The 24,194-nt window shown below is 43.4% G+C and overlaps 2 protein-coding genes across 3 annotated transcripts in view; both read left to right on the top strand.

Moving 5' to 3' along the window:
- Nucleotides 1–6,531, top strand: part of LRRC8B (leucine rich repeat containing 8 VRAC subunit B) — a 59,171-nt gene extending 52,640 nt beyond the window's left edge. For both annotated transcript variants that reach the window (XM_084851986.1, XM_084851987.1), the window contains exon 5: nt 2,317–6,531. In XM_084851986.1, coding sequence (XP_084708112.1) covers nt 2,317–2,589 — 273 coding nt within the window. In that variant the 3' untranslated portion in view covers nt 2,590–6,531. The remainder of the gene's footprint in view (nt 1–2,316) is intronic.
- Nucleotides 6,532–20,232: 13,701 nt separating this feature from the next.
- The window catches only part of LRRC8C (leucine rich repeat containing 8 VRAC subunit C), a 47,550-nt gene continuing 43,588 nt past the window's right edge, over nt 20,233–24,194 (top strand). The window contains exon 1 of the mRNA XM_084851983.1: nt 20,233–20,483. The gene's annotated coding sequence lies outside the window, so the exon portion shown is untranslated. The remainder of the gene's footprint in view (nt 20,484–24,194) is intronic.

The following is a 24,194-nucleotide window of genomic DNA, read 5'->3' as shown; positions in this document are numbered from 1 at the left end:
TGAAACCTTGTGAAAATCCCAAGAACACAAACTGTAGTTTTGTAACCATGCAGTCCTTCACATAGGGAAGAGTTTGGTGAGAATTTCCTTTTAAAGCAATGCAGCCAAATGTCCAAATATAAAAAGGGGTTTATTTGTGGGGGAAAGGAAAAATGGGGGAAAAAATGGAAGCCAACAATCTCTCTTTCACTCACTCACGCACATGCACGCACGCACACACTTTTTGTGTGAGTGAATCTAATTTACCTAGTTACATGTTACCTACTTGAGTAGAGTCTTGGGCTCCAGAATATATACCAAGTTTATTGTCGAGAGGATGGTTTGAGAGAGAGCATCTTGGCCTTAGATTAGATGTTATATGGAATGCTCTCCAGAAGTGAACACTTTTGGGGAATCGGAGTTCAATAAAAGCCAGTCCCTTAGCAGAGTTTGATTGTTGTTTTGTCCTGTCATGCGATAGCCTCCATTTCTGGTGTCAGTGGTCTGGACAGCAAATCAGAAAATTAATTAGCAACTGAACCCATCTTCCCAATACCTCGAAACTTGCATTTCAAAAGACACAGCCTGTTTGAAACACTTAGCCTATTCTAAAAAAAAGATGTTTTTGGATGTATACGGGATAAGAAAGAGATGGGAAGCATATTCAGGCGTTCCAACACAGTGCAAACAGACCAGATGCTCTAAGGGGCATTGTTAAGCGACATCAGAATATAGGGGTTTGTCACAAAAGTAATAAATGAATTAAAATAATAATAAATACAGATAAAATACAAAAGTATAATTAAAAATAAAAAATCAAATGTACCAGGAAAAAAATAAATGGTGCAACCAGTTTTATTTATTTTATTTATTTCATTTCTATACCACCCAATAGCCGAAGCTCTCAACCAGTTAAAACCTACTGTGAAAATAGTAGTGATTTCAAGTGATGAAATATGCTTATTAAGTATTTTTCTGTTATCATAACCTATCAAACAATAAGCTGTTCTGTTTCCCACCGTAAGTCGTAGAAGCAACATAGTACAGTAAACAAAATAAAAATGCCAGCCTCTATATTGGTCTGTTAGCCTCTATACAAACAAAAGTGTCATACTATTCTTTATTCAGTTAGAGCCAGATTAAAATAATAAAACAGGTGGTTTTTAAATTTCACAGAACTTTTCCTCAGGCTTGATGTTAAACAAAAAAGAAAAGCAAAAAAAATGATCATGCTTCAAGGCTGGATAGAAGCCCTGTCCTGCAATATATTAGTTTTACGATGATGAATCAGTATGTTCTTCGCAGACTAATTTTGTTTGCACCCGGTGCAAAAGATCACAGGTTGTACCAAGATACTAGGACAAACAAGCAATGGCACTTTTTCTTTGAAAATATAAAAGAGCATTATTAAACTATTAAAATATGACTCGAACTTGCATTGGAATGCATTTGTTGCTGATATGGGAAGAAAAACGTGGTAGTGCTGTACAATGTTCTCTGCTCTTGCTCTGGTAAGGGAGACCCATTTTCAGTATTTGGGTGGGGAATAACTTATCATTTTCACTGATTCAGTGAAAATTTATTTTATAGCCTTTATAAGAAATCCTATATAGTCAAAACCCAGCTGTTCCAACTTCAGCTAGAACAGCAGCAGCCACCACTCAAAAAGCTTACTTTAGTAGAATAGTAGACTATTCTACTAAAGTCTACTAAAGTAAGCTTTTGAGTGGTGGCTGCTGCTGTTCTAGCTGAAGTTGGAACAGCTGGGTTTTGACTATATAGGATTTCTTATAAAGGCTATAAAATAAATATAAAATACTTTCTTCCATCTAAATATATAAATATATTATATAAACTATAAAATACTTTCTTCCATCTCTTCACACAAGTCATTATTTTCAAGCCTAGTCAACTTTTTCTTTCAATTAACCTGCTTCAAATTTGCATGGTGAAGAGAAAGATCATTGAGTACTGATGCACACCCATGACAGATTGTTTCATTAGGCTTGTAGCAAACTGCTCAGGTGATTGGTTCATTGCATGTCATTCTTTTGTTTGGAAATAAGCCCTAAAATGGGTCATGTGACTCGCCCACTAGCTGTTAGAACTATTTAGATAACATGGATTTTCTGTGATACTATATGAAATACACATTTTCTCAGTTACATACGGAATGAGTGAAAGCACCCTAATCGATTATTATTACTATTATTTTGTATATTCTTGGCACATCAGCATGATTTAGGAACTTTTTGTTAAGGAAAACATGAAAGTTTTTCTGATTGTAAATACACTAATGATGTTCCAATTTAATGTATTTTTTCTGTCTCTTTTTAGATTGAGGGTCTGCCAGATGAATTATTTCAGTGCAAAAAGCTGCAGCATCTCCTTCTAGGATACAACAGCCTGATGCATTTGTCCCCTCAAGTTGGTGAACTCTCAAACCTTGTTCAGCTGGAGCTAAAAGGAAACTACCTAGAGTCACTTCCTGCTGAGCTAGAGGAATGTAATTCGCTGAAACGGAGTTGTCTAATTGTAGAAGAACGTTTATTAGAAACGCTTCCCCTTCGAGTGACAGAGCACATGCAACTGTGCTTGGACAAAGTCTGAGTTTGAGAGAGAGGCCCTGTGCATACAAACAAAATCCTCTTGAGTGGTTTAAGTCATAACTCTAAAGAAAAATATAGGTGGAAAGGAGGGAAATGGAGGTCTGAAGTTATACACATTTTGCTTCAGACCTACAGCTTCATGTGTGGACTCAATTTTTTTGTGATAAGAAATTCACATTTAAGTCTTAAAATACAGACTTGCATGCATCTCATGAAAAATTTGACATTTAAATTAATGAGTGGAAAGTTAAGTGGACAGTGTGTTAATTTTTTCAGTGGCTGGGACAGAAGGTATTTTAGTCTAGTGAGGGTTATTTCTCCATGACATTTTTCTTGAACGGTATTTCTTAAATACTTTCCTGTAAAGGCCAACAAATATAGCTTATCATATGTGTTCACTATTGGCACTTTGCTGGCTGGGGTAGGAAGGTGTTAGTGATGGCTATCCTATATAAAACACCACTCTTTATTGCGCTGGAAAATTATTTCAGAGTTAAGTATTCATTTCTGTTTATAAATAGCATGGAAGAATTAGGAGTTTTTTCTACACAAGCATATTGAAATTCCACTGAGAAGCTCCCAAACTGTATCAAAATATCCCACTAAACTTCATGCCATCTGCACTCAATTGATTTTAGTTTGCTTTAAAATAATGATAATGGAATTAACTTATCTACAAAGCGGACTACAACTGGGTTGATTTAAAGTTGAAATCAAGTCTTGGAAGAACTATGCAAGTTGTTAAATTCAACATAACAGGTGTTGCCTATTTTGTTCTACTTATTATGCATGGATGTGCTCACCTACACAAATACAACTTTCTAGTGCTTGCCTCTAATCCTGAAGCAACAGTGGAACATTAATATGTGGTCCTTTCAGTACCTGGCTTTTTTTGTTTTCCTGCCTCTCCCCAGTACCACTAAGGAAAGATTTCAAAGGTGTACATCAAGTTATAAGTAAATAAGGGGAAATTGCAGTTTAGGCACTGACAGACTGACCTGAAGTAGTATCCAGTAGGGGCCTTGTGCACATGCTCCAGCCCCGCTGATCCGGGGTGCACCCCAAGCCTTACCATGTGCGTCCATGATTCGGGGGCAACCCCCAAAGGGGTTGTGCACCTTCTAGAAATTGGCATTTTCATTTGTTGCGGGGCTTGCCCCCAGAAGCGCAACATCACAGCTACACGTAGGGCCCATATGTGCAGCGGGGCCAGCGCACACTCACCAGGGCTGGCAGGGCTGGGGCACACGCTTAAGGCCCCTATTGGATATTGCCCCTGGTTTGCATGTCTTGGTGCCAAATCGTGGGTTAATTAACCCATGATTTGTGAGGAGGCACAGAGCATGTCAGCCATTTCAATATTCAACCTATGAATGCACACTAACAACCTACAAACGGGGGATTTGTAGGTTGCTCATTGAAACTGCAAAAGGCTCACATATTCTATGCATCCCTGCAAATTATGGGTTAATTAACCCACAATTTGCAGCTGTGACATGCAAACAGGCTAATTGTTTAGAGTCTTTTTCTTTTATTAAAAAAGAACAAAATATAATACTGTGAGCTTGAGTTATGCGTGCCCATTATTCATTGGCAGATGTGCTTTGACAACTGTCCTAAGCTGAGGACTGTTTATATTCTATCATTCTGAAATGTCACTAAAGCAGATGAAAGATTATGTGGATAGATCGGATTGGATCATAACTAATGCTCTGAGAGCATCTCCTGAGCAGAGTTCAACTCAGAGGATGCTTCTGCCAGTGGAAGGTAAGGCAATTTCTGGTGATTTCCCCCTTCCCCTGCAGTCCTTTGCATCCCTGGAAATGTGGTCCAGAGAACTGGGGGGACCCTCTAGAACAGTGTGGGAAATGCTACAGAGGAGAAGGAAAATTGGTGAAAATTGCCTCCCAACCCCTCATCCTCCAGCAGAAGCCTCTGCTGGTTTGGAGCCTCTTCTGTTCACAGAATAAAATTTGAGATCCAAACCATAGTATGTATTTGTGTTTTTTACCTACTTTAATGCTGCTCTGAGATGTCATCTTTGTTGTGCTCTTTGCCTCCTGATACAAAAGTGTAGTAACTTGCTAGCATGCATTCAGAGAAAGTGTACCTTATATTTCTGTGTGATATATTCAGGTGTTCCGCTAACTTCATTTTATGTCTATTTTGTGAGATTGGGTTGACTGATACATTAGAAAGGTGTGCTTTTCATGATTTTATATTGATTTTTTAAACTTTGTTTCTTTAAAAATAACTCACTTATTTCAATAATGTCACAAAACTAAGTTGCTTAAGAAAAAATCACCATGTTAACCTTTGTCCATCACAGTAATTACATTCCAAAGAGCTTTTTAAATAGCACTCAGGGAACAGAAACTGTTGTGTTTTCATGGATCTGATGCAGGTCTAATTTTCCAGGTTTATTTTTTAAAAGGTACCATGTATTATGTTGGGGTATAGTTCACATCTACACACCAAGCAATATCCTAGATTGTGTTTGGTTTCTAATTATTCAAATCAAGTTAAGTTTTGTTATAACAATGTGTACTTTAGTGTGTAGGACTACAATGGGAAAGGGCAGTCTGCATGTTTCAGAACATACTGCAGATAAGCACACTGAGAGAACCCTAAGGCTGCTTTTTGCCATGGAAAAGCTGCTGAAACGATACGTAAATCAAGAGTGTGGTTGCTCTTGATGTGTCTTGACTAGGACAAGGTCCCTGTCAATATCAGGTTCTTGGCCTCCATATTGCCACTTTTGTTCATCGCAAAATCAGCTGCAGTGTCCTCAATTTTGCCTCTCCTTCTCTTCCTTTTTTTTTTACTTTCTAACTTTACTCAGCTTCTGACTTGAGCCTGTAACAGTCATCTCACAAATGGATGGCATTTATCTTGGTGTAAAGTGGCAACAGACAGAACAGTTTACAGTTACTGTGGTCAGAATTGCACCAATAGTTATAACATACTGACACACCAAGTTGTCAAGACCTCTGGAGTTTTAACCTGCCTTGTGCTTCAGAAATTGATGGACACCTTGATTAAAAAACAAAATATTTTCTTGTATTTAAAAGTAGGTGTTAAAATGAAACAAGTGTTGTGACTCCTGAACACTCTCATAGAAGTTACTATGAATCTGACACTCCATTAAAAAAAAAAAAAACTTTATCGCAGCGTGTTGATCAACTTTTTTAGTTGTGCATTGACTACCTAGGAGTAGCTTAGATTTCTTGAACACTCCATCCATCCAGATTTTTATCCTCTTTTTAAAATGCATAGTAGCAACAAAAAAGGCTTCTGTGCTGCATTCCTAAATGATCTATGGGTATAAGAAACTCCTTTTAAAGAAACAGGAATAAACTTTACTTGTGAAAATGATCTCTTTAAAAGGCTATGGCCATAATACACAGGCAGGAGTGCATGATAATTTGCTTGATTATGGACTAACTCTGAATCTGATAACTTTTAAGATGGGATATTTATCACAATAACACTTTAATGTAAATTTGTTGCAAAATAATCCTCATAAAAATCAACAAGTGTAAAGGCTAGCATGTCTGGCCTTAATGCATACCATAGTGTGCCTTTTTTGGTTTCCTTTCTGTATCCTGACCTCATCCTTCAGCGGGTGGAGCTGAACTATATTTTGAAAACTGTTGTTTCATTTACCATCTTCTCACATAATCTTTTGTATTGGAATGAAGAGAATTTCAGTGAGTCAGTTGCTAAAAACACACCTTCACAGTTGTAGGACAAGTTATGGTAAACTTCAAACAATATTTGTATATATCACTTATTTTTTACGCAATGGCTTTTCAGTTTGTTTCAGTACTGTAATGCTACTGGGTTTGGGGGAAGGGCGTTTTAAATATGGTCTTGCATATATTGGTAACTTCTGTTTAAAATATTTGAATAAAATTCTATTAACTTGTCAATGTTCCATCCTACTTGTCTGTCAACTGCATTTTTTTGTTAATAATAGGGCAGGGTTTGGTCCTTTTATAAGACCAAACCCAGGTTAACATTTAAAAACTATGACTACCACCTAGCTGGAGTAGGTGGTCCCATAATTTTAATGGGAGAAAGTTAAGTAGTTAACACTTCCGTATTAAAATAATAGACTTAAAAGTGCTTAATTAGCTAAGTTGTGCACTTAGCTCTATATCTGAAGCCTCTTTGCTTGCAGTTTAGGAAAATATTCAATAATATTTTAAAAAACAGATATTGAGAGGCATAACATGGCTAACAACCATTGATGGCAGGTTGAGCAGACACCTTTGAGCACATACGTATTAAACTGTTTCGTGATCCTATCCTATAGCAACACACACCATTATTGCTTTCTTAATTTCTTTTAAGTACTTGGAGAGGCACTTCAACTTTAGAGTAGGGAAAAATCTGCACAACAGCTGGGAAACCACAAAACTGGTGTTTGAGGGAAATGGAGTGGGGCCAAGTAAAGGACTGTGCCATCTGGGGGCTGCTGGTGGGCTGGACTGGGACCCCAAAGCCTGAGCTTCTGCGCCCCCGAATTAGAGTGTTACTGTGCCCCCTGAAGTCCCTTAATAATGGTCTTTAATATCGTACTAACTTCTTACACAACCCCAGAAGTCAAGCCCTAATCAGGGGCAGGCCTTGGGATGAGTTGTGGATTACACCATCAATTTATATATTCAGGGTAGCCAGGTAAGAAATCATTGGTGCAGTCATACATCAATATTCTTTTCCCTTCTCAAGGTTAGCTAGATTCTCTGCAGAAGCGTTAACAACCCTTTTCTGATCAGCCTTGGTTTGGGTTGCTGGAATGGAAGCTGAACTGGAAAGGAAGCTTTAGTGGAGTATTAAATTTTAAAATATGCCTCTCCCAAGCTGTTTTCCTGGGTAAAACCTAACTAGATGATCTCCATGCTGTTAGAGTGCTCAAGCAGGATGTATACTAACCTTTTTCTGAGGAAAGCTTGCAATGCTTAAAGAAAAAGAAAAAAACACCACCTTGCTGTAGTAAGAGAGTAGTAGTGCTTGTAAGTAAGGCTTTTATCGTGCAATTGCCCTCCTTCAGACACAGAATTGTATGTGTTTTCCCGCTGCCGCTTCTGTCTTTCCCCAAAAAAACCTGTTAAAAGAGAAAAAGACGGAATAGGTGCACAGTGCCTTTTGATTTGTAGTGCTGAGAATCTTCCCTCTGAAGCACCTAAAGTCCCCTATTCTGTAATTTAGTCATATTTGCACTTATGCAACTTCCCACCACCCTAAAGTCTGATTTCCCACACCCCATACATCATCCTGAAGTACATCCAGTACTCTAGGAATCCTTAGCATTTCTCAAAGACTTCGCAGGAGTAAGAGCACACACATTGTATGTGGATAACTTTAGCTGTGTGCAATTCATCAGAAAGGGTACATTTAAGTTTCCTCTCTGGATCCCTGCATTTCTGAAACCTCACTACCTTCATGAAGGTTTTGTCAGAAAAAGGCTTGTTTTAAAGTTGGAAAGGAAGAGGTATTAACCCTCCCTTTGAAACAGGGAGAGCATGAAAACAAATTACCAACCTTACTCATGACCCATTCCTAATGCTTGTTTCATGTTATAGTTAATTATTTCAGGAATTGGGCAAAAATCTGTTGCTCTCTGATTCCATCTGTTGAAACAAAATATGGGAGGTATCATTTTCACAAATTCTGTTGTTGCATCAGCAGATGGAACCAGAGAGCAACACAGAGCAACCTGAAATAAGGTTGCCTGTGGCAAAAGACAAAATGGTGCTCCTCTTTCCCATCCCATATTCCAAAGCCAATCAGACTGGCAGCTGAACCTTACAAAATCCTTATGACAGGCTACATCTCCTCACCTCTTAAGCATCCACTGCCTAAGGCAGCCTGCCCACCTAATGGTAGGGCAACCTTCAGGGTGAAGGAGGCACTGTGGCGAGAGGACAAATTAAGGCTGGAGCTGCTGTCTGGTGCAGCAAGACATTTTTAATGTTGGCCTTAACAGCAGTGATGCCATTTGGCCTCTACTTCAGACAGCAAAATGTTTTGGGCCAATCCTGACACTGTCTAAAGTGTGCAGTTATTGCAAGTTTTGAAATATTCCCCTATATGGCTGTGAGACCTGGACCATAAGGAAGGCTGAGCGAAGGAAGATAGATGCTTTTGAACTGTGGTGCTGGAGGAAAATTCTGAGAGTGCCTTGGACTGCAAGAAGATCAAACCAGTCCATACTCCAGGAAATAAAGCCAGACTGCTCACTTGAGGGAAGGATATTAAAGGCAAAACTGAAGTACTTTGGCCACATAATGAGAAGACAGGATACCCTGAAGAAGATGCTGATGCTAGGGAAAGTGGAAGGCAAAGGAAGAGGGGCTGACCAAGGGCAAGATGGATGGATGGATGATATTCTGGAGGTGACGGACTTGACCTTGGGGGAGCTGGGGGTGGCGACGGCCGACAGGAAGGTCTGGCGTGGGCTGGTCCATGAAGTCACGAAGAGTCGGAGGCAACTGAACGAATAAACAACGACATGGAAGTTATTATATCAGACCAATCTTGTTTCAGGCAATAACTTTGTTGCAAGCACAGAGCAAAATATGATGTGCAGTTCACCTTCCCTCAAGTCCCTTTTGTCCTTGCTGCCTTTTTTCTAGCCCCACTTACCTCCATACCGCTCCAGGTTTATGTGGCATCACAGCAAGTATGCTAGAGAATGGGGCTTTCAGCCAGCCTGTGTTTATTAAAGTGCATAACACAGGAGTGGGGAACAGGGAGAGAGAATTCAAGCCTTAAGCTACTGTAGAGGAACTAGAGTAGGAATATGCACAAAGCAGCCCAGATTGACAAAGAAATATTCAGTCCCTCCTGGTTATACCCGGATTCCATACTATAGGGACAGTGACTGGATTTAGAAATTTTGTTGATGGATTGGGTTCAAGTGCTTTGGTGTAACTTTTCTGTAAATATGTGAACTCTGACCCTGAAACTTCTATTGGAGTATCCTTATAGGTGGAAGTATCAGATTTGTCTGTTGGTCCATCACCGTTTTTATGTGTATCTTTTCCTTAATTTTGGCTTCCTCAAATACAACACTTGATGCAGTAAAACAAACAGCAGCGAAACAATTCAGCCATGTATTCACCATCCCACGAACAAGCCTCACAGCCTCTTGAGAGCAGTCCTTCATGGCCCAAGGCTGACCAACCTTGCTTCCAGCAGCCTTGAAAAGATTCAGCACTTTCCCACATCTGTTTGACTGCTCACTGCAGCTTTCCTGGCAACAGCTGTGTTTGTAATCCTCCAATGGCATTCCAAACATGGCTGTTCTACCTCACACTCAGCCATTTTGTGAATAGAAGACTGTACTGAGAGCTTCAGCTATTGGGTGGTATAGAAATGAAATAAATAAAATGATAAATAAAATAAATACACACTGCGGCCACAAGATGGTTTTTACAATTGCTTGCAGTCTCCAGGCCTTGCTCCAAAGAGATTCTGCATAGACAGTTTGAGAATCTTCTAGAACCAATATTAGGAATGGTCTGAGGCTGCTGTTTTGATATTTGTAGTGGTGTACAGTACTGTGGTGTATAGAGAGTCAGTGTGGTGTAAGGCTTAGAACGCTGGACTGGGGACATCCAGGTTTTAGTCCCAAAGCTGCCATGAAGCTCACTGGGTGACAGCACCAATCACTCACTCTCAGCCTAACCTACTTTACAGGGTTGTTATGAGGATGACATGGAGAGGAGTATGCCACCTTGGGGTCCTTGGACAAAAGTCAGGCTATAAATGTAAAAAAATAAATAAAAATAGAACATTAGAGTGGGGAGCTTGGGGTTCAAGTAAGTCCCTCTCAGCCATGAAGTCTACTGGCCCTGTACCACCTGCTTCAGCCTAGTTACTTCAGGCTGGTTACCTCACAATGTTGTAAGGCCAACATCAGAGATCCATGTATGCTACTATGAGCTCCTTTGAAAAGGGGTGGGATACAAATGTGAATAATATGCTTTTGGGAAGTAATAAGCTATAAATAAATGTATAGTGATATCTTTTTATATTTGTAAACTATTAAGTAGAACAGTGTAGCTATGAATCTAATATTGCGATCTCCATCCATTTTCAGCTTTTACATAATATATATTATGAAATGTAGCCTTCTCCTGAAAATTCCTTACATTTAATGCAGTTTAAAGTAAGAATTAGGTCATGCTTCTAAATTTAAACCACCAGCAGTCCTTGTTTTCATGCTGCACATCTGTTTCAATTTGGTATTTGTGGTTTTGATTTTCTCAGGAACTTCACTGCGATAGGCTAAGTCAAGCTGTATGTAAACTATGCTATCACTCCACTCAGAAAACCCCCCCAGAAAATAAATGATTTGTCTATACTATAGCTCAGATTTCAAAAATTTGCGAAAACAATACCAGTTCCTATTAAAATTTCTGCAGTCTAAGTACAAGATCACATGCTTTCCTTTTTTTCCTCACCCCACAACAACAAAATAGCAGCAGTAGCCACACACAGCCCACTTTCAAATATGCGTGCAAGCTACTAACAGTGGGTATACATTGTTAAAAAGCACGTAGGACAGTCTATTTCGGCTGTACACCATTCTAGAATGCATGTGGTGATGGGGAAATTACACTACTGGATTCTAGCCCCCATCAAAAGCTTTCCCCCCATGGGCCTTTCCTTTTCCCCTGACATGCTACCTTTCTAGTATTCCTGCGTGTACACTGCCAGGTAGGGTGGTCACTTATGCATCACTAAAAAAAGGATGCATATTTGCATATGCTAATTTAGACATATATGCAAATTTGGAAATTATTATAATTTACATAGGGATACAGAATCTCACTAGAGTGGGGAAGACTGTGACCAGGTGGCCTACTCCCTCTGCTGTTTGGGTACTCACTGGTGATGAGCAACTTCAAGGCCTTTGTTTGGTCCCCCCTTTTGGTTCTTCAACCAGATTTCAAGCAAAGGACTTGTCCAGTAATAGCCCTTCAAAGTGAGGGCTGCCCTATAAAGTAGGACACATGCCTCCTCTACTGCCAGGCATACTGCTGGAGCTTTAGAAGTCACATACACAATCTCAAAACCATTTCTTGTTTTAAAAGCCTACTTCATTTCCCTGGATAACCATTCCGCCAGATGTCTAGTTAACCGTTGCTCCCTTATATGTAAGCAAGCTAAAAAAAACACCTCTCCATGATTTGCAAACATTCAGTCATCTTTAGGTGAAATCCAACTGGTTTCAAATGGCCTAAAAATGGGGGTGGGGGGATGAATAATGTTTCCAAAAATTACTTGAAGTGTAGTTAAATGAACAATAATAAAATCGACAAGTTCCTGAATTATTGCAGGATTACTGGCACTGTATGTTTTTGTCAGGGTTGGATCAGAGCCCAGAGAGCCCCAAAGCAGTTCTGATTCTGAGGAAGACACAGAAACGGCGGGAGAGGAACCCACGCGCTGTTCAGAGGAGCAGCCAGAGGGAGAGCCCCTCCCAGTACACATTACTGAGAGTGATAGTAACCCTGGCAGGGAGAGGTGCAACAGCAGTTTCTGGATGCTGGGCACCAGCGCGTCAAGCGGGAGATGGCGGATGCTGAGAGGCGGCGCTTAGCCTGCTTGGCGCAACGGCAACAGCGGCACCCTGATGCCCCATGGGAAAAGGGTGGACTCTCTCCTCCTAGCCCATAAGTACAGAGGTTTCCCGCCTTCCCCTCCAAACGGAGATCAACTGATTACTAAGGTTAGTGTCAGGGTGGAAACTGAGCCGATAGAACCCCAGAGCAGTTCTGATTCTGAGGAGGATCAGCAATCCGTGGGAGAGGAGCCAGCTCATCCCTCACAGGCACAGCAGCTGGCAGAGATTCCTCCTGCCGGCATTCCTGAGATAGTGATCCTAGCAGTGAGAAAGTGCGGGAGGAGAGCTTGCTAGACGCTCGATGCAGGGAGCGATGAGCGATGGAGGGCGCGGAAAGGAGGCGTAGCGCCCGTTTGGCACGCAAGCAACGGCCGCCTCCGGTGGACCCAAGGGAAAGAGAGAGGATCTCTCCCTAGCCCATAAGTTCAGGGTCTTCAAGTGATTCTCCCTCAAACGGGGATCAACTGCCTACTCGGAGCATAGGCCACTCTGCTGTTCATTGCTTAGCCGCTGGTGATTAGCATCAGAAAGAGTTAAGTTGTAAAAGGATTAAAGCCTTGAAAAGAATCCTTTTGTCTGTGTCTTGAGTTGGCTATTGGAGTGGACTGAAAGAGGCCGCTAGGGCGCTCCTGACAGCTAGAACCCCAGAGTAGGCAGCTCTCTTAAGTATCACTTGTAGGATCAAGCAATTAGCATCTGTGAGAGTCATTAGGTTGAATGGGAATAAAGCCTTGGAAAAGAGCCCTATTGTCTGCGTGTTGATTCTGGCTACCTGAGGATTTCAGAAGGCGGCAGGGGTGACCTCCCAACAGTTTTGAAGAGTGCTTTGAGGATAGAGAAATCAGAGCATGGGGGGGTGGGGTTGTGTTAATATTTATTAAACAGTTTATATTCCTGCCCCATTCTACAATTATGTTTAAGGAAGCTTATATACAGTGACTGGGTTTGTACGACATGCTGTGGCTCGTCATGGCTTGCTTAAGCCAGCACAGCCGCCATCCTGAATACTCAACCCCTGACCATGGGTTGTTGCATCCGGCAGGAGTTACACAAGGGTTAAACAACCCTCGCATAACCCCCACCAGCAGGGTTCGCACGACATAACCTACATCCGGGGGTTGAATATTTAGGATGGGCATCTGGGCTTAAACAAGCCATGTCAAGCTACAGCGTGTCGTTTGAACGGCCCACGCTTCTGCCATTTCAGGACTGGTTCCTGGCAATGTAAGTTATTTCCATGCATGGTTTATGAGAACTAGAAAGGCAGTGTTCTTACAACACACATTTGGAGAGGACAAGCGAATAGGCAGAGCCAAAGTGGGAGAGGAACAGCCAGACAGCTGACGACAGACTGCCCTACTACAGCGTGGGCCTTAGCAAGTTCCCAGCGAAGCCAAGTCCTGACACCAGCCCTATCTACTGTAGCTCCGGTGAAACAGTGCAGCTTCGTAAAAGCAAAAATATGGGCCAGTGGCATATGTGTGGAGTAGCAGCAGATAGCAGTCTTTAAATGCTCTGTCCAAAAGGCTCCGAACATCAAAGATTAGAAAAGAAAAAGTTCCCATTTCCCTGACCTTTGACTGAACTGGTTTTCTTGTGTTCCTTTTTAGGTACCATAAGTTCTTCACTTCATCCTGAGAATTGTATATGTGTATTTTTGTTCTAGTTTTAACTGAGCAGCCAAGTAAACGCTGTGTTTTTGATTTTACAATCTAAGGACAGCTAGAGTGATCAAAGGAGTCTCTGTAGGAACACAGTTGAAAGGAAGGGGAAACATGTCATGAGGCTACTTAGGATAGCCATGCAGCATTGAGCATGCTTCTCACAGAAAGGCAGGGTACGTGTAAATAAGCTGCCTTTTAAAAACACACAAACTATGTCAAGAGAGCCAATCACAGATCTTGTATGCCACATCTAGTTCAGCCCCGATTTTTCAAATGTTCACAAAATTTGTCCAATCTGGGACGATCAACACTGATGTCTATATCTTGGCATTCCTAAATTTTGGACATTCATTACGTTATATATATCTAGAGAAAGTTAGTTGTGCTTAAGTCCCATTGAAATATATGATGCAAGTTAGTCAAGACTATTCCCATTCGTTTTAACGAGCATTACTCATTCTCTTCTGGGACAACTATGTTCTGAGAATATTGCGAAAGAGATCTAATAATATAATGGACTGTTATAATGCTAATTTTGGTTTGTTAGTATTATCTTATTAAATTATTTTCTGTATCGTATGTATTTATCTTATGTATTTTGTACATCATTTTTATTTTTCCTCTTGCAAGGATCTCCCAGCTCCCAGTCCAACACTCTCACCACTACACTGCACTGGCTTTTTATGACCAATAGTCTCAATAACTTTGACTTATTGAACAATAATGCTGATTACATTTTTAATACTTGTATGTGTTCAATAAGGGTGCACTTTTATTTATATATTCATTATTACATTTATATCCCACTTTTTTTCCTCTTGCAAGGAACCCAAGGCTTACATAGTCCTCTCTATTTTATCCTCACAACAACCCTATGAGGGAGGTTAGGCTGAGAGTCAGTGACTGGCCCAAAGTCACCCAGTTGGTTTCATGGCTGATTGGGGATTGAACCTGGGTCTCTCCAGTCCAGCACTCTAACCACTACACCACACTGGCTCAGGATGTCCCAGGGGCCATGGGATTTTGGAGATTTCCTCCGCCGGCAGAGAGTGAGTTCCACTGGCAGAGGCAATTCACCCTCAGAAACCTCCTTCATGTGGTGGACCTGTCATTTCTTCTCCGCACAGCAGTGAGAGAAAACATTCTGGTGGCATTCCAGGGGAGCCTTTGGATACTGTGTAGCCAAAGCCTTCCCATCCCCCTGGAAAGCCCTTGGACTGCACACATGGGGGGGGGGGGGTTGCTACACCAGACCTAGATCTGGAATAGTTTATTTTCCTCCCATTGAGAGCAAAGGACAGGAAGAGTTTTTTGTTCAAGCTCAAAAGGCCAACAAGCAAACAAACCACTGCCCTCCCACAACTTCCACCCTGTCAATGTAAACCCAGCAAGGTTTGGGATTTGGCAATTCCTCTGCCACGTCTTCTCCATTTATGGACCAGGCAGTATTGTTGTCTGACAATGACTAATTGTAGAGGAAAACTAATTGAACAAAGACTGCAAGTGGGGGTGCCGGGGAAACATTAAAAATCCCTTGACCTAGGAGTCCAAATCACTGAATGTGTGAGGTTTTCTCTAGTGTAGCACTAATCTGCAGCATGCAGGATATGCATAATACAAAGGGGAACAAAAGAAGATTGATAATTTTGATCATGATTGAGAATCACTCAATCATGGTGATGATGACCAAAAATGGTGACCATACATAGAGCTTTAAAGAAAAGATGTACTAATGGAATATTTACATGTGACTTTGAAATATGGGATTTGTTCTCTAAAAGGAGATTACTTCTTTCCAAGCTTAAGATCTGTTTAAGATTACGAGGATTAACCTTTTCAACTGTTTAGTGCGTAATTTCCCTGTTTATCAAACACCATCTTTGGGCTGAAGAATTACAGAAGCTGAAATGGGAACTATAAAAGAAAGGCTTGCACATATTATGATTTTGTTTCAGAAGACTGACATGAGAACATTTCAATCTCCCAGGGTACTCTACAGCTGACATAAAAGCTGCCACTCTCCCTACAGAGGAATTTCAAAGGGAGATTCCAGTATGAAACTGGATTCATCAAGAGATTTTACTCCATGACTTGAGCCATGAATAAGGACTGTGTTGGGGGCCCCTGAACTGGATCAAGAGCATATTTCAGATCAGGGGCCAACCACAGCTGCTTTTTCTCCAGGATTTGACCTCACTGTGTATGCTTTCCCTCCTCTCTACACCCATATGTATATACCCACTAACTAAGGGTAATGCTTCATGCATTTGATGAAGTAGACTCTGATCCACAAAAGCTTATGAGATAATATAGTTGCCCGTCTTTAAGGTGTTACGGGAAGCTTTGTTTTTGCTGAAAAAACTAACACAGCTACACTTCTGGATATTAAAAAAAAGAAAAGAAATGGGAGTGACTTCTTTATCATCATCATCATAGGAGGGAGCAATCCTATGGCCCTTAGACAGGTCTGAGGGTGCCATAGGATATTTCGGATTCCCAGCTCTGAGGTCACAGACAGCATACCAACCTCGGAGCTGAGAATCAGAGATCCGATGCGCCCCCCCCCCCCCCCCCGCAGACAGTGCAGAAAGAACTACACCAGCTGCCTCTCCGAAGTCGGGACAACCTTGGGGAGGGGGAGAAGGGGGCATTTCAGTGGGCAGGGAGGGAAAGAGTCTGGAGAGGCCAGGATATGAGCTATCCTGAGATCTCTCCAGGCTTCTTCCGTCCCCCTCCAAGACACTTTCCCTGGATGGGCAAAAAAAGCCCATCCAGTGAAAATGCAGGGCAGGGAGGCAGAGATCGCCTCTGCCGCTCCTCCCACCCTGCATCAGATGCTCGTAAGCCTCTGAGTTCCTAAAACTTTCCTAAAAGTTTATTCCTAAAACTTTCTAAGTGCTGTACAGAGATTAAAAGATAACACAGTCCCTGCCCACCTGTGACTGTTGCACTAAGGGTACAATCCTATGCATGTTTAGATGGTATTCTAATATATTCACATCTTTATTGCAGTAGTGTTCATTGTACCTTTGATGGGGGGAGCCAGGGAGGTTTTGTAATTCAGAGGTGTTCAAAGTGTTATAAAAACCCTGAGAACTTCTTTGCCAGTGACCAGACTGCAATAAAAATAAGTATGACATGCAACAACAAGGCAAGATCATTTTTGTATCTCTGAGAATCTGTCCTAGCTCTCATTTTCCCAGAGGTGATAGCTTGTTCTCAAGTCCTACAAATCTAAGACAGAACAGCCTCTAGAACTACATCCTCAATCTACTGTCAAACCCATTGACTTTAACCGACTTCCCGTGGTCGAGAAAAACATAGAACAAGCTCATTATTTAGTACAATAGGGAAGATGCTATTTTTGTCACTGGGTCTCTTTATGTTATAAAATAACCTGCTGGTTGAAATGCGCCTGATCTCTTTGAAGGTTTTTTAAGCAGGAATTAAAGACTTTATTATTCTGGCAGGCCTTCCCTTTTTAGAATTCTTGTTCCTTCTTGCTGTCTTTTGTATACTCTTTTTAAGCTGTATTTTTATTGTTGGATTTTTTGTTAAACTGTTTTAACTTTGTACGCCGCCTAGAGTATTTGTATATAGGCGGGATATAAACTGAATAAATAATAATAAAATGAGTAAACACTGATGTTTATGATGACTGATCGAAGTTCTATAGGTCACAATTGTTCCACTATAGCAGAAGCTGATGATTTCCATGATTTCACTTCTTCCAGTTGGATCCAGATTTAATCATAGTTAGAGTAGACCCACTGAAATAAATCAGACTTAAATTAGTCATGAATAACTTAAATCCGATTGATTTTATTGGGTCTACTCTAGTTATGACTAAATCTGGATCCAACCTCATTGCTTATGTTGCTGAAACAGCACCATCTGCACACAAAAGGGAAGTAGCAGCAGGCTTGAGCGGAAACCCGAAGGTCTGCAAAAATATAAAACAATCTTTAGGGGGGGAAAAACCCTCTAAAGGGCACTCCCAAAAACAGTCCAATGAGGACTGAGCATGTTCAGTGGCCAAGTAATGCTGGCCTATTGTTACAGAGGAAAAATGGAAAACCAGGAATGAGGAAGAATAGGGCATCCTGGAGCTTTCTCCACTGCAACTTTTTGTTGCAGGTCCTACTTGTGATTTTATATTAGTTGTCTCTTTTGGCAAAAATAAAGTGGTCATTTCTCAAAGCATATACTTTCACGTGTAAGTTTGCAGTTGGAGTCAAATTAATCCAAATTACTCTTGTTGTCGGAAATGGGGAAGTAGAGTGGGAGGATGCCAAACACCATAGCTAATAAAAAGATTTTTTTGTTATCAAGGGAAGGGTGGTGAACCTGCAGTCCTCCAGATGTTGTTGGGACTCCAACTTCCATCAGACCCAGCCATCATGGCCAATGATTGGGGATGATGGTAGTTTGAGTCCAGCACCTGGAAGGCCACAGGTTCCCCACCCTTGACTGATATGAACTGAAATTAATTCAAAGACGTCTAGACATTCTGTACAGTCTCAACCAGAGCCCACCTCCTTGTTAGCATATGGGCCAGTTTCCCCACTTGTTCCTATGGGAGACTGGGATTTGCTTCCACAACAGGGAGCCAGAACCCCATCTTGGAGGTCAGAGTGGAGTTGGCCCTGAACCCCATCCTTCCTTGGCAAGCCACTTAGAGATGTACAGCAGGCTTGGAGCTTCTTTGGCCCTCATAGTATATTGCCCAGGCTTCCTGTCTGGCATAAGGAAGGCCGAGGCCAAATTCTCCGACAGTGAGTTGATCTCTTATTTTGGAGGAGTGGGACGGGCCCTGCCCCTCTCCCTCTTTGCCAAGCCACATAAGGATGCATCCCTAATTCCTGGGAAAACACATAGTACAAAGTTAAACACCATATTACAAAATGATGACATGTAAATGGTAGAAGCGGGGTGCCACAAGTAAATACAAGTAATCAGTGAAAAAGGCCTGGTTAGAAGAGGACAATGTAAATGGTCTAAGAGTTAATTCAAGGTTCATTCATACCCCCTGAAATTCAAATTCAACAAAAAGTTGGTCTTAGCTATGGCTTTACACAGGAATTAATTTTGCTCAACTCCCAAATCAGTGGACATCGCTGATACTAAATTACCTTATTATTGTTTGCTATTTATTTGACATATACCCTGCCTTTCCACCAAGGAAATGGTGCTCAAGGCAGCTAAGAATAAGTATGAACATTTTAAAGAAATGGTTAAAACTATCATAAAACAAATACATTAAAAACACAATTTTTAAAAATGGAAAGAACATATATGCAAGTCATTTGAAATAGGAACTTGTCTGTCCAGTAGGAATCTTCACTCCTCCAGGGGTTGGAAGCACCTCCTCATTACAATCCAATTTACAAGTGACTGCAATCTAATAAACCCTTACCTAGGAGTAAGCCCTACTGAATACAGTGGAATTTAATTCAGAACAAACATGCAGGGTTAGCAAACATGCAGCAAACATGCTGGTGTATGCAGCATGCCTCAGAGTTCACTTCCAACTTATTAAAATTGCTCACACCATTTGAGTGTACAAGGTGTATACATAGTCGGGCGTTTCCATCCTCCATCCTTTCTTCTTCTCCCTTTCCTTCACTTTAACTTTACTTAACATTGAGACTGAAGAAGGGATCCAGAGAACTCCAATACTTGCTCACTACGTTGCAATGTTTCAGTCCTACAAAAAGAGCTACACTACTATGGGTTTGATTTATTACACTTGTGTACCCCATGAGTCCTTCAACAAGCTCAGGGTAGAATACATGGTTCTCCCTCACCATTTTATCTTCATAATAATCCTGTGTAGTATATTCGGCTGAGAAAGTGTCATTGGCCCCGGCCCAAGCTCACCCAGTGACAGGGTGTGAATTTGAACCTGCGTCTCACCGGTCCTATCCTCCAACACTAACCACCACCTACACCATACCGGGGTTGGGCGCGGGGGGATTAAGTCATCAATAAACAAAGGCCACACTCCTATGACCACTAACATGGGGATAATCCCCACTGAACTCAATGGGGCTTCCTTCCAAGTACGCCATGCCTGGTTTGGACTGTTAGGCTGCAACTTCACGCACACTTACTTGAGAGTACGTCCCACTGAACTCAATGGGGCCTCCTTCCAAGTAAGCGTGCACAGGCTTGCACTGCTCCCACGAGCATTTGAGGCGCGGCGCCCCCCGTTTCTCCCCGGGGGAGGGCGAAGTTGGACGACCCGCCCCCTCTTCTTCTCCATCAGTCGCCGGCCCGGCCAGGGCAAAGGGCACCGACAGCGGAAACCTCCCGCCGGCCTCCGTGCGCAGCGGCAGCCGGGGGAAGCCACGTGCGCGTCAGCGTCGAAGCAGGGAGTGGCCCGGAGGTGGCGGCCGCGGCGGCAGGAGGAGGGGAGAGAGGCTGCGGGAGGAGGGACCGGGGACCGGGCCTCGGCACTCTCGGCGCGGATCCTGGCGGGCAGCGTCCGCCATCGTGCACTGCTATGGAAGACGCCGGCGCCAGCTTCAGCTTCGCGCCCCGCCGCTGCCCGTGATTCCCGCCACTGCGCGCCGCTCTCTTTCCAGCGAGGTGAGCGCGCCGGTCGGGGAGGATGGAGGAGCAGCAGCCCCTCGCCTGGGCGCCCCTTTCGGTGCCGGCAACGCGGCGAGGCTGGAGCCTTGCCCGCGCCCCCTTTCTCCTCCAGCAGCGAGATGGGGAGCGGGAGAGAGACCCGCCAAGCGCTTGCGGGGTGGCGGGAGAGACCAAATCGCGGAGAGCGGGGGGAGACCCTCCAAGCGCTCACCGGGCGGCGGGGGGAGAAAGGAAGGATCGGGGTTCAGCCCCACTCTGGGATGGGGTCCCTGTGCCTCCGGTGCCCAGTCTTTCTGTCCTTCCTCCAGGCAGCCCGATAGAGGGCTGGGCATCCGTCCCCTCTTCTGCCATAGGGCTCCGGTTCCTACAGCGGGGAGGGAGGCGAAGTAGAGCGGGCTCCTTCGAGTTGCTCCTGCCCAGGCTTGCTCTGCTCTCCGCCCCGCGGAGTTGCTGTGGACGCGGGCCGGCGCTTAGCTCGGAGCAGTTGGCGGTGCCGTGCGTTTGGCCGCTTCCGTGGCGGCAGAGCGCAATTAGCGAACCGTTAGTTGTGCCTTCCCCGCTGTGTTTGGCTGCCCTGTCCCGGCTGGCTTCCTGGGGCGCCGCCTGTATCTCTCTTGAGAAGGTCCACACACACACACACTTTATCTGGGCCGTTTGGTGGCTGCGTGTGAGGAAAAGGGAGGTTTCCTCGAGGAGGTGCCGTGCAAACCCTTTGCTGAGAAGTTGGGAAGATGCCGAGACGGGTCGCTGCCCTGGCTTTGGAGTCGCAAACCGGCCGCCTCTCTCGCACGGCCTCTTCGCAGGATCACGCAGGCAGCCTTTGAGAGGGGGCGGCGGCGGCAGAGCCAAAGGAAAACAAGCAGTTTTAGGACCGGCCTTCAGCCTCCCCTGCCAAAGAATTTCAATGGACGGCTTAGAACCCCGGTGGGAAATGGCCAAAGATCCGGCCAATGAGTTCAGCTTTGTGTTCTGATAAATAAAGATCTGCTGAACTTGGAAGACCATTGAGGTTTTCAGAGCCGAGCCAGGAACGGCGCACGCTCCTCCTTGCTCTTCTGAGGCCCAAGTGGCATGTTGGGTGAAGGCACGGGGGTGCCGACACCGACCCACATTGGCTGGGGAATGTGGTGAAGATGAGGGGTGGAGGGGAACCCCGATGTGGCATCAACATGGTTGTTCAGGCAGGCATTTGGGGAGGGTTAGGATATTTTTAGAAATACTATGTTTTTAATGTATTGTTTTATTGTTTTAAATTGTTCTTTTGTTGTACATCGCCCAGAGTGGCTGGGTGACCAGCCAGATGGGCGATTAATAAATGTGATTAATTAATTAATAATTTAATTAACGTTCAGCTGCTCCCACAAAGAGTAGACACTGAAATGGAGTGAGGGTAAGGAAACATGAAGGCAGGGTTGGGGAACCTGTGGATGCCTAGATGTTGTTGGTGATGTTCCCTTAGTCCAAGCCAGCCTGGCCAATGGTAAGATATGTCGCGAATTGTAGTCCAATATGTTCTGGAAGGGCACAGGTTCCCCACCTGTGCACTAATGCAATGATGTCACAGCATGCTTCTCTTCCCCTCCCCCACTACACCTGTGCATCCCTGTATACTCTGTGGATTAATAGTTAGAAGAGCCTTCTCACATCCTGATGTCCTCCAGATGTTTTGGGCTGCAACTCCCAGCATTCCTGACCACTGACCATGCTGCCTAGGACTGGTGGGAGTTGAAGTCCAAAACATCAGGAGGGCACCAGGTTGGGGGCATCTGGGTTAGAGTGATAGATAAGGGCCAAGGAGACCCAGGTTCAAATCCCCACTCTGGCATGCAGTTGAGTGGGTGACCTTGGGTCAGCCTCTCAGCCTCACCTATTACGTCCTGGGGTTGATGTGGGGATAAAATGGAGTGTGGATGGCAAAGAACCATGTATGCTGCCCTGAGTATTGTGGAGGAAGGATGGGATCTAAATGCAACAAATACTAGAGGCAAATACATTCCTTCTAGATGACCAGGTAAAGGAGCTTTTGTAAACTGGAAAAGTGGTGTGTGTATGTGTGTTTCCTTTGGGGCCATTGGTGTTCCTCAGATGTCTAACACAGGTTAAGTGTAGACAGGAGAGCCACCAACTCTAGAAATGGTTTTGTGGCCAGTAAGTGGGCAAATTGTGGGCTCTCCAGATGTTTTGTCCTACACCTCCCATAATCCCTCACTATTGACTGTGCTGCTAAACTGATGAGAATTATAGGCCAAAAACATCTGGAGGTCCAGAAGCTGCCCACCCCTTTGTTATAGACATATCTGCAAGGCTGTTTTTGAGAGTCACACCCTGGTGGCTTCATTCCAAATGCTGGTGCTCAGAGCGTTATAGTTTGGTGCCATGGCATTTACATTGTGGGGGTCCTACAGGGTTCCCTTGTGCTTTCTAACATCTTCTTGAAACTGCTGGATGAGATTTTCCAGATATTTTGAGTGAGATGTTGATGACACCAGCTCTCTTTCTTATTTATATTTGATTCAGGAGAGATCTTAAAGGTGCCTGGAAAGGAAAATGGGTTGGATTAGGGCTAATAAACTTAATGTAGATAAGATGGCAGTACTGTTTGGTTGGTGGTTCTGTGGCTTTGGAATGTGGCATTTTCCAGTTATAGATGGGGTTGCACTTCTCCAAAGGACCAGATTTGCAGCTTGGGGTGTCCTTTTAGATCCAACCCTCTCTTTGGATACTCAAGTGACATCCATGGCACAAAGTGCCTTTCCCCAGATTAGGCTGGTGTATTAGCTGCAGCCCTTCCTAGAGAGAGGCAGCTTTACTACTGTGATTCACACTCTTGTAACATCCAGGTTAGACTATTGGAATGCATTATATGTAGGGCTGTCCTTGAAGACAGAAACAACTGGTTCAGAACACAGCAGCCAGACTTTTGAGTGGAAGGTGTTGTTCTGGCCATAGAAGACCAATCCTGAAATGCCTCCAGAGCATTTCTGGACTCAATTCAATGTACTGGTTTTACCCAGTATGAATTAAGATTGGAAGGGTACTTGAAGGTCTGCATTCTCCTGTATGAACCTGCCCAGAGTTAAGGTCTGCATCTCTGGGTGCCTCTGTCAGGTGAACATCACCCTGAAAGCACCAAATCCCATCTGACCTAGACTTATGTAGAGCAAGGGAGGGTAGAAGGTAGATTTCCAGATGTTTTTGGACTTCAACTCCCAGAAGCCCCTGCCAGCATGGCCAGTGATCAGGAATACTGGGAGCTGAAGGGCAAAACATCTGGAGATCTATGTTCTGTTCAATCCTGATGTAGAGGATTGAGCTCCTTCTACAGAAGCCTAAATCTGGAGCAACTAATTTCCCCCTCTCCCCATCGGGGGGGGGGGAGAGAATGGAATAAAAACAAAACTTTGTGGCAGAAACGAAGTCTACTGCCGCCATCTGCCATGGCTGAGCCAGAACAGTTTTTGAAGTGATGGAGGATGCACAGCTTCACTCCTCTGCCAACTGCTCTTAGGATAGCTCTTCCTGGCTGGAGTTCTGGGAGTAGGGCCCATTAAACTCAATGGATCTTATGCTTGAGTAGACATGCCTAGGATTGCACTGTCAACAGATTTCATTTGCAGTCCTAAAACTCTTGATTTTAGAAGTCTTGATTACATACTGAAATATATTTCTTGCAAGAGATTGTTTTGTTTATGCGGTTTTCCAATTCAA

The sequence above is a fragment of the Heloderma suspectum genome, chromosome 4 (assembly GCF_057233095.1).
Source record: "Heloderma suspectum isolate Gila_16-S chromosome 4, 16-S_ref, whole genome shotgun sequence".
NCBI lineage: Eukaryota > Metazoa > Chordata > Lepidosauria > Squamata > Helodermatidae > Heloderma > Heloderma suspectum.
This window is presented reverse-complemented; position numbering and strand designations above follow the sequence as displayed.